General features: G+C 57.4%; 1 protein-coding gene across 6 annotated transcripts in view; it reads right to left on the reverse strand.

The window, feature by feature from the left end:
• Window positions 1–1,521: 1,521 nt before the first annotated feature.
• Window positions 1,522–15,094, reverse strand: part of Slc66a2 (solute carrier family 66 member 2) — a 28,938-nt gene continuing 15,365 nt past the window's right edge. For 4 of the 6 annotated variants that reach the window (XM_048806692.1, XM_048806693.1, XM_048806694.1 and 1 more), the window contains 2 exons: window positions 2,419–2,652; window positions 1,522–2,346 (listed from right to left, as the gene is read on the reverse strand). In XM_048806692.1, the coding sequence (XP_048662649.1) occupies window positions 2,327–2,346; window positions 2,419–2,652 (254 nt within the window). In that variant the 3' untranslated portion in view covers window positions 1,522–2,326. Of the gene's footprint in view, window positions 2,653–9,029; window positions 9,247–15,094 lie in introns of all 6 variants that reach the window. The other 2 variants (XM_015499604.2, XM_015499605.2) reach the window with 1 other exon arrangement.

Below are 15,094 nucleotides of genomic sequence, written 5' to 3' on the forward strand. Positions count from 1 at the left end.
CCAGCATGGGAGAGCCCTCGCTCCCACGTCTACCTTCAGGGTTCCCCACTTTCTCCTGGATTCTTGCACAAGCTTAGGGAAGAAAAGATGCCCTTATTTCATGAGGAAATGAGTGTCCAAGATGGGCCCAGCCACATGTAGCACCCTGGCCTGAGACCTGCCCACCTGGCCAGTCTGAATGGTGAGGACATGGGGCTGCTGAGCCCCTCTTCCTGTACTCTGGGCAGGCTATTCTTCTCCTCCCCACTGGGCCACATGCTATGGGGAACAGGTGTGGTGAGGACAGGAAATGCAGGGAACAGGTAAGTCCACCTGAGAGCCAGAACCTCCTCCAAAGTGGGCTAGAGCCAGAAGGCCCCAAGGGCCCCTTGTGCTCAGACCTGCCTTCTGGCTTGTGCCCCTCGACACTTGGGGAGCCAATGCAAGGTGAACTGCCCTCACGGCAGCAGCTGCAACTTGCTCAGGATGAAAGGGGTAGAGGGTGGTACCTGCCAACACAGACCCAGGCAGCCTCACGCATCAGGCCTGTATTTAAGCCCTCACCTCATCCTCCAGGAACAAGACAATTCCTACTGTGCAGGCACGCCGACCTTTACCGTGAGGACCCCCGAAATAAACCCAGGTGGTTGTTCCTTGGAGGCCAGGTAAGTAGCAGGAAAGGACCAAAGGCATCTGTAGGAGACTCCAAGACCAGGCTGGGAGCGTCAGAGGCCCCCTGGGTCACCAGAAAGGAGAGAAGATTGGCCAGCTCTGCTGAGAACAGTGGATGGGGAGGGACACAGCTGCCGCTGAGCTATGGCCTGACCCTGGGCTCTGAAGCTGCCAGATGGCGGTCCTCTCACAGGAGGGCTCCGGGCTGGCTTGGCTGCCACGGCTCAGTTCCCTGCCTGTTTTCAGGGGGCGTGAATTCCCTAGATTCCCACCAGCCCCCTTCCTCATGTTCTGATGAACTCCACACCGGGAACACCTGCCCGGGCCTCTGGCAAGAGCAGTGGTGAATCACCACTTCATCAGGGCACTGCTGTTAAAGTGGTAGGAATCTTTCAGGGCAGCAGTGACTTGGCTGAGCTGAGAAATGAGGCTATTCCACCACCTCAAAAGCCATGTTGAGACCTATTCCCACCTCTGCATGTGCTGCTGAGGAGGGCAGCCGCCAGCCACAGGACAGAGGTGGCAGGGGCCCAGTTAGGCCATCTGAATGGAGGCCGGGCACGGTGCCCATGAGGCCAAGTGGGGCTGCCACACCTCAGCCTCCTCACTGCCAGAGCCAGAGCCACCAGGTGTTCTACCTTGTGCAGACAACTCCCTCACTGCACAGGCCTCCGCTCAAAAACCAGCAGAAAGGGGGTGACCCTCCAGGTATGGTGGGAACTCTGGCTTAACTGACAGGCGCCTGCAGCACCAGGCCTGCACAGTTCCCCAGCACCACGACAGTGCTTCACTCCAAGGCCACCTACCCCGCCCACCCCCATGCTGGCCCCACCCTAGGCACACAGAAGTTTGACTCAGAGCCAGCTGAGGTACATTCAATGAGCAGCCACCGAACCTGTGGTCGGTGACATTTTAATTTGGAAGCAATTACCACTACAGACATCGACCTTCATTTTTAAAAAATAAACATTTCAAAGCATCTTGCAGCCACAGAACTAAGCCAGAGCCTCACTCAGACACTGAATCTGAGGAAAGCCAGGTGGGATGGTGCTGTGGCTTCCTGGGCCACCATAGCGCCCCCTGCCATCACGAGCCTGGTGCTGACCACAGCCTGCCGCGACCCCTGCATGGGGGTGGCCCCTCTGCCCTGCAGAAGGAAGTCATTGCCTGTGGGAGTCCACAGAAGCATCCAGAACTCTCAGGGCTGGGAGTGACCAGATGGGCACAGGGCTGCCAGGCACATGTCACCGGTGTTGAATGGAAAGGGGGAACATGGCGGTGGTGTCAGGCAGGCACAGCAACAGTGGCAGCGGGTAGGTGGGGACAGCATGGGGATGGGCCACCAGCAGCCAGGACCCTCACACTGGCCTGCTGTCCGTCCTGGCAGCCACAGGTTCTGCCCGGGGTCTGCAGGGCCCCCTCTCCCCAGGCTTGCCCAGGGCAGCTGCTGAGCCCCACAGCCCTGCTTCCTGACGGAGCCTCTCAGGTCAGGCCAGTGCATCTGAGAAGGCGCATGAGACACAGTTTCCTGTCAACTTGAACATGCCCGAGAGCTAGCCCTGGGTGCAAGATCCGTGCCCACTGTCCTCACGGGGAGTGCCAGACCGGCCTGTTCCCAGCCACCCCCAGGCACCCACCCCTCACGCAGGCTGGTGGAGAACCTGGCACCAGGACTTCACCTCCACCCACACCCAGCCTGCTCCTTGTGTGGCCTTGGGCCCACCCGCCCTGACGTGGGAGCACAGGATGACTAGTGCCCACAGCCAGGATCACACAGTCTTGTCTCTGGTGCCTCAGAGGGCCTTGGCACTGGCAGGGTGTGCAGTGTGGGGTGCTGGCTTCTGGGGGTGGCAGGCAAAGATATAGGCCTGCCCCAGGATGGCCAGGTCCACCAGCACCTGCAGCAGGCCACAGACTGAGAACTGCAGGGGTGCACCATTGAGCAGGAAGTAGGCTGTCTTGAAGGTGTCCCCGCTTGTCCACATGAGCACCATCTTGAGGCTGTGGAGACACAAGAGGGAAGTCAGAGGACAGGGACACAGAACCCAGGAGGACAGGGACACACAGGGAGGTCAGCAGTGTGATCCAGGGAAATGGGGGATGTGCTGTGGCCTACTGAGGTTGGGACCCAGTGCAGCCTGGGGTGGGTTGGCACCATGTTGGGCAAACAGCCTGGACTGACACAGGCCCAGCCAGGGCAAAGGCCTGGTCCTCATAATTGCACATATGGGTTGTGTGCCAGCCAGCCTCAAAACACCAAGAGGTGGTCTGTGTACCCCTCTAAGCAGAGAGGTTAAGTAACTGCTCCAATGTCACACAGTAAGTAGGATGAGGTCCAATGAGGCTAACTCCAAAGCCTGGGAAGCACTGGGTTTAGGCAGAGGGGTGTGTAGCTGCAGCCTTGATCCCAGGATCACCTGTCCTGTCCCAACCAGCTGCCCGTACCCTCACTCTTAGTGGCCTCAAATGCACAGGTATGCTCCAGAGCTTGATACCATGGCTTCCTGGACCCCTGTCACCCCCGCTCCCCAGGCGACAGCTCCTCCTGACCCACCATTGTGGGGGCAAGTGTTCAAGCCCAGCCTCCAGAGGCCCTGACACTAGCTACCTTGACACTAGGGGCTGGAGCAGGTCAGGCTCCCAAAGGACCTGCTCACTGGGAGCCACAGCCACCAAGCTTGGGACCCAGGGCTTTTGATTTCAGTGCATTATTGATGGAAACGATGAATTCCACCTCTTTCTCCCGCTGGGTTTCTGTGATCCTTTACCCCGGGCACCATCTGTGAGAACAAGGAGCAAGTCCACTAGTTCTGCCATCCAGGGGGTCCCCAGTGCACACCAAGCTTGGCCTCAGCATGGTGGTAAGCCCCACCCGAAGCAAGTCCCTCTGTCCCTAGACAGCAGACACTCAGCTGGCCCAGATCCCACCCAGGAGCCCCTATCCTGCAGGATGCCCACCGTCAGGCTCAGCCGCATAGGAGAACTGAAGCAGGTAGGGAGGGGACTGCCACCTCCAGGGACCAGGCTTTCTGTCTGCAGCTCCCTCTGGTGGCTGGTGGCCAGGGGCAGCTGCAGCTCCCCAGCTACACCTCCTGGTTTCCCCGTAACTTCACTCTTGGCTCCAGCAGGCTTCCTCCAAACTGGCTGCCAGATCACCACTCCTGAAACACCCCTCACCTGATCCTGTCCCAGGTAGCCACTGGAAATGGCCCCCAGGTCGAGGAGATGAGGGCCAACTCCCAGACCTGCCCAGCTGCCTCCCTCCCACAGGCACACAACCCATCCTGCCCCAGCGCGCCAGGGACAGGCCCCACTTTCCACCAACCATTGAACCCCACCCAACGATATCCCCAAGAGGCAATCCCAGCCCTCCTGTCAGGTGACCCTGTGTTAGGCCAAGTTCTCTCAGGTGAGATGAAAGAAAAGGCAGGCAGCGGGGGCGGTGGTGCATGCCTGTGATTGCAGCAGCTCTGGAGGCTGAGGTGGGAGGATTGCAAATTCAAAACCAGCCTCAGCAACTTGAGTCCCTAAGCAATTCCTTGAGACACTGTCTCTAAATGAAGTACAAAAAAAGGTCTTCGGATGTTGCTCGGTGGTTAAGCACCATTGGGTGCCAAAAAAAAAAAAAAAAAAAAAAAATCCCCAGTATGAAAAGAAAGAAAGAAAGAAAGAGCAGACACACTGCATTGCACTGTATGGGTAAAATCTGCTGTGAAAGACAGCATAAGGAAAGCAAGAAGACCACCCACAGGATGGTGGGGGAAATATTTGTAAATCATACATTTGATGAGGTTGACTATCTAGAATATATACTCTTACAATTCAGTAATAAAAACCACCACATGACCAACTTACAAAGCAGCAGAGAGCCAAGTAGACACTCTCCAAAAAGGAAGCACCCGTGCACTTGAAGAGATGTTCCACGTCACGGCCACCATGGAAATGCAAACTGAAGCCGCAGCGACACACCCCACATGCCTGCCACAGTGGCCAGAGGCACAGACAAGGCTAGAGGGGGCACGAGGACATCACTTCACAGGGTGGTAGGAACATGAGGTGGTGCAGCCAGCAGAGAGACAGGTTGGCAGTCCCCTCAGCCATCAGTCGCCACGTGATCCAGCCCTCGCGGGCCCACCTGTCTGCCCCAGAGGGGAAAACATGAGTCCACGTGAGAACCTGCACACGGAGGTTCAGGACAACTTTGTTCCAAAGAGCCTGCGGTGGCTGAGCACCCGGGTGCCCAGGAACTGGAGTGTGCTTAAGCCACATGTGGTGTTTGCACAGAGAGATGTCACAGCATAGACAGCAATGGCACCAACACACCTAGGCCTCTGAGGACCTGAAGATTGCTGCCTGAGAGGAGCCGGCACTGGACCATGCTGGGCAACTGCACAGCTCCAGAGCCACCGTCAGGAGACCCGCGTGGCTGTGGGGCCAGCTGGGGCGGACAAACCACCTGCCGCCTGAGGACAGTACCTAATCCTTGGACACAGTGCTCTGCTGAGGCCACTGAGGTGCACTGGATTATGGCACAGGCCAGCTCTAACGTGTCCCAGCCCCTTGTCAGAGGGCGGCCATGGGCTTTGTGTGAGGGGGTCATCACGGGCCCTGCAGAGCACCTTCCACTCACAGCTGTCACCAAGAGCTAGGCGGAGGTCTGAGGATGAGGTAGATGTGGTCTAGGGGGAAATGCTCTACTTCCCAAAAGGCTGCAGATCCAAGTGGTCTGCTCAGGAGACCAGACCAAGACAAGGCCCATGTGGGATCAGACACAGAATCCAGCTTCTGGGTGCATGCCGCTCAATGGCGAGAGCCCAGAGTCCTGCTGGATTCAGCAGAGTGGCCAGATGAACAGCATGGCTGTGGAGGGTGACCTGCACCTGCTGCCTCTGGTCTCCTTCTCCTCACATAGCCTCCATGGTCACTAACTGTGGCCCTGCCATGGGGACCTGCACTTCCCTCCAGCCTGCACCATCTCTACCTCCAGGCTCTGCGCTCGAATGCCTGGATGCCTTCCCCACACAGCCCTTTGCATTCTTCAATAATAACCCGTTCCTCTGTTGAAGGTCTTGGACTGCTCAGCCCCCTCTTATCTCTTACAAAATCCCACTCCCACTCCAATGATCACTTGTGAGGGAACAGTCTTCAAATCTCATAAAAACTGGAGGAAGACGAATGCAAATAATATCCCCACAGAATCTGCCTTTCGGGTTGTTGCACTAATTAGTAGCATCTTTTCAAAGGCTCATCATTTCCTATAATTGGCACTGAACCCACAACATCTTCATGTTTTTCAAAAGGAAAAACATTATTCAAAAAAACTCTAGCAGTTGCTCCATGATATACAAAGTATGTACAAGTCTGTGTGTGCATGTGGGTAAGACCATGTCTCCAGATGCACTCCTGCATGTGCACACCTCTCTGCACACATGTGGTATGGGTGCCTTTGTGCATGTATTCACATGAGGGTACATGTGTACACACACATCATAAACGTGTGAGTCTAGGTGCACGCTGTGTGCCAGTGTGTGGCCATGTGTGCACACTCATGTGGACACATGCCTTCCCACGAGGCAGGACCTGCTGTGAAGCCACTTCTACAAGGCTGCTCACTTGAGGCTGCCCAAATTAGTCGGTTCAAACATGAATTCAAAGACATCCTTAAGCATCCTGGTGATCTTTGGTTTTTGTTGTAATGGTGGTGCTGGGGATTGAACCCAGGGACTTGTGCATGCAAGGCAAGCACTCTATCAACTGATAGAGTGATCCCCAGCCCCATCCTGGTGATCTTAAGGTGGACTTGAGGCAGAGGTTGTGATGTGGTCCCAGAGGCCTCCACACTTCCTAGTCCACAGCAGTGGTGCTAGGAGGCCCTCAGAAAAGGAGGCCAGGGCTGGGGTTGTGGCTCAGAGGTGGAGTGCTCGCCTAGCACACATGAGGCACTGGGTTCAAACCTCACCACCACATAAAAATGAAATAAAGAAACTGTGTCCACCTACAACTAAAAAATAAATATTAAAAAAAGAAAGAAAGAAAGAAAGAAAGAAAAGTAGGCCAAGGTCTACACTGCCACGCTGCTGGCCACCAAGCAGTCTGTGTATCCAGAAGTGATCACATGTGCACATTTAAACACATCTCGGTACACCCAAGGCTGGGAGTGTCTGCTCTCTAGCTCACATTCAGGAGTTCCTCCACGTCGCCCCATGGGGAGCAGGGCAGGGTGCACAGGAGCCTGAGGTTTCTGGGCAGGCGATCCAATGAGTATCCGGGGTGCACAGAGAGGACATGTCTGAGCACATCCAGGAACCCAGCAGAGCCCAGAACAGGCCACAGGGCATGGACGCCAGGTCCAACCTGGGTTGGGTGTGGCCCACACGGAGACCCCAGGAGACAACACAGCAGGAGGGGTGTGAAGCTGAGGACCACAGGAAGCTTCCAGCACTGCTGCGACAGAGCCCCAGGGAGCTAGGGCCTGTGCAAGCAGAGGACTCATGTCCTGCCTCGGAGGAGCCTCTGCACACTGCCCTCTAGAGTGCCACACCTGCCTCCCTCTGCTGAAATGGGGGGCTCCCTGGCACCCAACGCTGGGGCTCAGGACCATTTTGGATTCAGAGGAAAAGCCACCAGAATTTACTCTTGGGTGACATAAGACCTCAGCAACCAAGGTGGACAACACATCTGAGCAGCAGCAACCATGGTCTCAGCGTTCCTGTGTCAAGGAGAGAACATGCCCCCATCTGACCACAGGTCCTGTGTCCAGGTGCCCACCCTCATCTGCTGATGTGGCCCAGCACAGGCTGAGTATCTGTGTCCCTTCGGTGCATGCTGAAGCTGGCCTAGGAGATGGACAGTGTAAGATCTGGGGACTCCCCTTCCAGGTCAGATGCACAGGAAGAGCTGACCTGGGGGCCTGGGCTGTGATCCTGACAGCTGGTCTCTGCAAACTTGGACTTGGGGAGGGATTCCACCGTCTGCACTTGCTAAGGCAGCCCCAAGGCAGCCAACATGGCCCACATAAGACAAAGACCTTCCTCCAGGGAGTCGAACACTGGCCCAGGGGAGCAGCCCTCTGAGTGAACCTCACTGGGCAGTGCCCAGATCCAGTCCAGCATGCTCCTGGCAGGGAGATCACTCCATGAGACCCTCCACAGGGTGCAAGGGGCAACCTGGGGCCTCCCACCCTCCACACATGGCTGCTATCATCCTACGCTGAGTGCTGCCAGGCCTTCACACAATCCCAGGAGGTGCAGCCAGGCACACACAGAAGAGGCCCCCTGAGAACTGAGCCCAGACCCAACTCCACAGCCACTTGCCATGAGCCCCATGTGTATACCCAGAGTGGGCACACCCACTCTGCACACCTCCTTCCTCCCATCTGGCTCCTGGGGTGGCATCACCCCTGACCAGAGCCTTGGGTCCTCATGGTCCCAGCCCCATGGTGAGGTAGCCTCCCGGCCAACCTGTGGCTCCAGCTACCCCAGCAGTCTGGATTCGCGGTGGTCACATGGGCCAACCTGGCCCCTCCCAAGCTTTGCAGCAGGCCAGAGCCCAGATCTGCACTAACATCCCTCAGCCCTGAGCACACCTGCACCCCCCACCCAGTCCACACCTACATCTGTGCACCAAGCCCCACCTCCATCCCAGCCTGGGCCACTCCTTAAACCTGGAACTCCAGCTCTGAGAAGGGAACTTCCCAGAACCCTGAGACACACCCTGCACATCCAGGGAAAATCCACTTGGCTCCCCTTCCACCAATTCTGTTTTCTCAGAAATAAAATAGATCTGATGGTGGGAAATACCTTAGCAAGAGTGGGGGCAGGGGCGTCTTCAGTGAGGAGTGGGCAGGGTCTTCAAAGAAGGCATGGGGCGGGGTCCTCCGGGAAGACCAGGTGCTGAGCTACTGAGCAAGCTGCGTCCTCCCCCCTCCCCACCAGGTGATGTGTTTCCTACAAACTGCTTTGTTCCAGAGTCTCTCCGGGGACTGCCTGGAGCTCACCAGGTACCCATCCCCTGATGCTGCCGTCACCTGGGGCCTGTCAGTCACATGGGGCTTTGTCCTGCCAGGTGCAGGCAGACCCTCAGTCTAGCCCTGTCTGATAACAGATCCTTCACCTCCTCCTGCAGATCAGCAGCAGGAGGCAATGCGCCACTGAGGGTTATCTGCCCTGACTACCTGCTTGCTCTGTGGGCAGGGTCTGTCCTGCCCACCTGTGCCATGGGCACCTGCCACTCCAGCTCTCCACAGCCACGGAGAGCTCTTCATCCCCTGACAGGCGCCACCTGAAATACCTGCTCAGAACAGCCGAGACCCCTGTGTTCAATGCCCCCCATGCCATCTGCAGCTCACGGTGCCACAGACACTCCACACGTGCCCCTACCTCATGCCCTCTGTGGAGCGGTGGCAGTAGTTGCGGTACAGCTGTGGCACGCCCAGCATGGCCTCGGTCAGCACTGCAAGGAAGCCCAGCGTCTCCACAAACAGGGTCGAATCGATGGACAGGTAGGTGACATAGCCCGCCACACCAGTGAAGGCCAGGACACACTGCACATAGTCCCCGAAGCTGCTCCAATGCCAGAAGTGGTGTGGATCAAAATCTAGGGCAAGAGGGAGAGAGCCACTCAGCCAGGTGAGCAGGTCGGGGCAAGTAAGGAGGGAGACGGGGAGTTGAGCCAGGCCAGGTCAAAGTCAGCAGGGGAACAGGAACCAGGTGACAGGCTGGGGACAGGTACATGAGCAGGTCAGGGTCACTGTGGGGACAGGCAGACTACACATGTTCTTGAGGAAGCTACTCCTGGTGGAGCCTTGGCACAGACACTAACTCCACATAAAAGGCACACTCTAGAGTCAAAGTTCCTTCTGAATCTGTGTGACCAGCAACAACACCAAGACAAGCAACCTGATTAAAACCGGGCAGAGTCTCAATGGATGTCCTCCACAAGGCCCAGGGAAGGATGGCCTGCATCATTGTCAAGAGGGAAGTGCACAGGGGAGTTCAGGGGCTGCCTGATGCTCTGTTGAGGATGGAAGCCCAGACTAGCTGGAAGACTCAGTGGAGCCATGCCATGTTCAGGATGCACCTGCACCTCCTGGGTGGCTCCTGGCACAGGAGGCTTGTAGGAATCTGGGCTTCAGGCAGGCAGGTAGGTCCCCAGGCCCATCCTAGGCACACAGGAGGAACACACCAACGGGGGTGGGGGCTAGGGCCACTCCTACCTCCCCCAGCATTCCCACACTCCCCTGAACAGGGGCACCTGAACAGAGGCCAGCTAGGGTTGGCCTCCACCTCCACAGGGCACAGCCTTCCCAGTCTCAGGGTCGTGACCTATCCCTTTTCTTAAACCATGAACATCACAGTCTAAAGGAGCAGGAGGTTGCTGGTCCCTGCAGAGCACCTCTGACCAGCTACGGAGGGCGCTGGTGTCCCCCACACCTCCTGCCTCTGCACAGGGCGTCCTGTGGGACCCAGAGGGCTAGGGTGGGCGGTACTGCAGGTATCCCCACAACCCACAGCTCTGCAGGTCTAAATGGAAGACTGCATCTGCCCACTCAAAGAGAGAGTGGCAGAGACCCCGCCTCTCAACCGTGGGGAGCAGTCAGGACCCCAGCTCCAGGCAGGAGTCCGACCCTCACAAGTGGTCGCCTGCAGCAGGGCCCTGGGGCCAGGCACCAGCAGTGACACCTAACAGCGTGACAGCGCAATTTTCCAATGGGCAACCAGAGTCGGCGGCAGTCCTGCGGCGGTCGACGGGCGCCCTCGTGCGGCGGGCCCGGGCCACGTCGAGCAGAGGCCTTCTCATTGCCCTGGGAGCAGCTAGTGGAGGACAGGATGAGGGGTTCTCTCCTCAGCCCCTGCGACACGGTGTTCAGAGGCGAAAAGCCACTGGAAAGAGTGGAGGGACCCGCGCGTACAGCCTGGCCTGCCGCACCACTTGGGGCTGTGTGCTCAGCGGATCCCGCGCTCCAGGCATGGAGGCTCTGGAGAAGGGGTCCTGCCAGAACTCCCAACCCCCATCCCACAGGCGCCTCGAAGCCAGGAGGCTGGTGCCATCTAAGGGGCTATCTGGTACGAGGCGACTGGTACCAGGCCCCAGCATGAAGTGCACCCCCCCACACACACACCCTGCAGGCGGGCTGCTGGGGAAGATGGAGCTGGCTCAGGGCAGGGCATCCTGCTGAACAGCATGACCACAGCAGCTTCACCTGGCCAGCAGTGTCCCTCTGAACAAGCACATGTTCCTTTCCATTTCCAAAGCACCCAAACCCTGCAGCACCCAGGGGGCCCTGGCCAGACACAGTAACCCACACCCCTCCTAGCACAGCATGACCCTATATGCAGTGGATCTGAGACAGCAAGAGCCCCCCCACACACACTGCAACTCTCTCAATCCCTGAATCCTGGGATGCATGGGGAGAGAAACTCTCCACTGAGCTACAGAGAGACCTGACAGCCAGTTCCATCCCGCTGAGCACAGCACGGAGCAAGACTACCTGGGGCAGCTGTGGGGACACTCCCTACACCTCACTGAGGAGGAGGTGCAGGACACTCTAAGGAGAGAACATCATGCAGCCACCAGGCTACATCCCAGTAACCCCGAAGCCACCTGTCACCGTGTCCCAGACCCTGCTGGCAATGGCCCATAACAGCCTGCGTTCTGGCTGGCAGCCTGGCGCAAGAGCATCCCCTCCTCCTTTAGTATCTTTAAGCCAACCCGCAGCAATCAGGTGTGTGGTTCTCCTAAGCCGCTAGCTGGTGACAGACAGACGACAGAGCAAGAGGACAGAGCTCTGCAGAGGAGATCTCGCAGCATCACTCCAGTCAGGGGCAGAACTGAAGAGGGGCCAAGCGGGCTTCCTACCTAGACCCTGCCAGACCCCAGATTGCTCTCCGAAGGGGCAGCAGAGAGGGCAAGGCAACCAGGAACCACAGGAACACTCCGTGTTTCCAAACCCCAAGGCCCTTTCCAGACAGCTCTGCAGGAGCAGTTCCCTCTGGTCCCAGGGTCCAACAGCATGTGGCACCTGGAGGCAGCACACCTGACTCCTGAGACCCAGTGGGGAAGGGGTAGGAGCTTGATCCTGTCAGAGCTGATCCCACACAGAAGCCGCGCCTGCCACCACACCCTTCCCTGATCTCTTCTCACCTCCTTTCTTTCCTTTGCCACCCTGTCCGGGTCCCTTCTCACTGCTTCCCCAGCTGGCCTCAAACACCTAGGCTCAAGCTTCCTCCTGCCTCCCCCCTCCCCCCTCCAGCTGGTTTCTTCTAACTTTTTTAATTGGTTGATAGAAACTCTTAAAGTCAGTGAGTGACCTCCATGACAGCTGGGTTGTTCCACGTTCCACAGGGAAGTGCGGCGTTGCCTCTGCAGGTCATTTGAGGCCCCAGGCCAGAAGCCAGAGTCAACACAGCACCCGGGGAAGCCAGCAGCCTGCCCAGATGGGCGGGCCACCACCCAGCCTGAGGACCAGATGTGAAGAGAGCTCCCCAACTAGGGGAGGCCCCATGAAGGACACCCTCCAGGGACCCACCACACAGCAGTCTTACCAAGCCCAATAAGAGCCAAAGTTGGAAAAGGTAGGAGCTGACCAGGGTCCTGGCCTGCCGGGAGACAAGAATACACGGTGCGGGCTGGGGTCGTGGCTCAGTGGCAGAGTGCTTGCCTTGCACATGTGAGGCACTGGTTTTCGATCCTCAGCACCACATAAAAATGAATAAACAAAATACAGACATTGCCTTCATCTATAACTGAAAATTATTTTTAAAAAATACCTGGTGCTCTGATGGGCCCTCTCCTGAGACACCAGATCTCCCGACAGAGGTCAACAGGAATTTCCCTGTGCTTAGGAAATAATTATTTTCAAATAGTTAAAAAAAAAATGGTATTACCATGTTAACCTATTTCAATAGGTTTTAAAGTAAAAACCAGTTCTCCAGGAGGAACAAATCAAAGAGCTCCCCTTCCTTCCCCACCTGATCAGACGGGCACATGGCCTTGCTCCACTGCCCCATGCTGTCTCCCTTTGACTCCAGCTGAGCAGGGACAGAGCTGTAGGGTCAGCTCTGCCCACAGCTACCACTTAGCCCCCTGCGGCCACAGCCCAGTGAGAATGGTGGACTTGGCCCAAGCATGGGTGGTACAGGGCTCGGGCACAGAGGCCTCACCTGGAGGGACTTGGAGGGATGCGGGGCCCGAGCCTTGCACGGGGCAGTGCCAGGTCAAGTATAGCCAGAGTCCAATGAGACAGCAGCAGGACCTGCTGCAAAAGGAGCAGGAATGGCCTGCTGGCCTCCTGTGTCCATGATCCCGAGCCAGCACCAGCCTCTCCTGCAGCAGACATGGGAAGGACAGAGATGCAGACTTGCCATTCCCAGTGATGGACCCCAGTGACCAGGGGCTGGCACTGCCCATGTTGAACCACCATGGCGGCTCCAGAGAAGACCCAGGACCAAGAGCTCTCAGGTCCCAGGTCAGACAGGACATGGCAGCTGCCAAGCAGCGTGCTAGCCCCAATCTAAGGCTGCACAAATGAGGAGGCCTCTGAAGACTGCCACTGAGGCTGCACGTCACTGTGAGGAAGAGCCAGGGACAGAAAGAGGAGACCCTCTCAGGCTGCAGTGATCTGGTGCCTTCTGTGCCCCTCATTTCAGGAGCCTTTCCCTCTTTCTCCTCGTCCCCACCCTGTCCCATCCCGGCACCTTTGCCCTGCAGAGCCAGCTGCTGCCACCCCAGCCGACGGGCCACAGTCTGAGCAGTGCTGCCTGTGCAGCAGAAATGACCCCAGGAGGCCAGCCAGGCCTTGGGGCTGCCCACTTCTACAGCAGAACTTGGAATGGTGCCCAAGCTGCCCAACACAAACCACCACAGAACCTCAAGCTGCTGAGATCATCCCTGCTGCCACAGTGGACAAGAAGGCTAGCGTGTCTCTGACCTGGCTGCGAGTCCTTCCTAATTCTGGCTCCCAGGGTTTCAGGTTACAGACAGCAGTCTAGTGGGCACTACCAGAACAGTGACTCAAGGGTCCCACACACCATGGCTGCTAAGTGCGACAGGCAGCCACACGGGAGGTCTCTGGACATCAGCACATGCAGACGTTCCCCAGAGAACCTTCTCAATGGTGGTGGGAACAGCTGTGAGCCTTGGGCCATGACGTGCGCCCCACCCCATGCCCGTGTACCAAAGCACCACTCCAGGTGTCCAGCCAAGATAGCAGGTTCCCTCTACCCCATCACCTGCACAGGGCAAGGGCTGCCAAGAGCAACAGCAGCCCTTCTGCTCCTGCCTCTCAGCCCCACTCACAGGGCAGAAAAACTCAGCACCCATCCTGGCCTTGACTTGCTCATGGAGTTCACACCAGGATGTCAGGCTGAAAAGACCAGAGGGCCCCCAGGTGTTCTGAGGGTAGGGGTCATCTCAGGAACTCACCACTGCCCTGGCCAGCTCCACACAGGGGTGTAAGATTCCGCCCCATGAGCAGGGTAATCAATTGAAAGCTCTATGCTCTCGCTAAGGGTGGGGACTAGAATGAAGCAGGGGCAGCCTGGGAACCATGAGGGTCTGCATGGCAAGCAAGAGAAAGGAGGCCCTAGCACCAGCTCAGTTTACCACACAGCCAGAAAGAGCCCTCCCAGGACAGAGCAATCCTCAAAGACTAGCCTGAAGCACAGCAGCACCTGCCCAGGTACCACCAAAATCAACCTTGCAATGGCTGCAGTTGGAGGAGTGCAGCGCCCCTGGGGGCAGACGCACACAGCAGACCTACAGGAGGACTCAGAGGCCCACCCCCCAACCAGAGGACAGCCAGCAACCTCCCCGGCGCGGGTCAGTGTCCACAGCTGCCCCCAATGTCTACCTAAAGTGTCCATCTGCAACAACCCAAAATAGAGATACACAAAGGAACAGGAAAAGGTAGCCTGCACAGAGGGCGGAGAGCAGCGGCAAAGCAGGACCCACAGCCTTGGGGGAGGCATTGGACTCTGCAGGAAAAAAAAAAAAAAAAAAAGCCTTCAAGACAGTCACGGCAGATGTGCACAGAACCCAAGGAAACTGCAGCAACGTAAAGAATTAAAGGGCACTCGATGATGGCACCCAGCAACAGCATCAATAAAGGGGTAGAAAGGGTGAGGAGTACCAGTGGGAATCCAGGTGAAGCTCACACACGGAGGCTCTGGGTCAGCACCAGGCAGCAGACGGAGCTGGTGCAAGAGCATGACCTCAAAGACAGATCACCGGGGGCTGGAGCTGTGGCTCAGTGGTAGAGCGCTCGCCTGGCATGCAGGCGGCCCGGGTTCCATCCTCAGCACCACATGAAAAATAAATAAGTAAAATAAAAATGATATTGTGGGGCTGGGGATGTGGCTCAAGCGGTAGCGCGCTCGCCTGGCATGCAGGCGGCCCGGGTTCCATCCTCAGCACCACCTACAAACAAAGATGTTGTGTCTGCCAA

Source organism: Marmota marmota, unplaced genomic scaffold (genome assembly GCF_001458135.2).
Source record: "Marmota marmota marmota unplaced genomic scaffold, marMar, whole genome shotgun sequence".
NCBI classification, from domain to species: domain Eukaryota; kingdom Metazoa; phylum Chordata; class Mammalia; order Rodentia; family Sciuridae; genus Marmota; species Marmota marmota.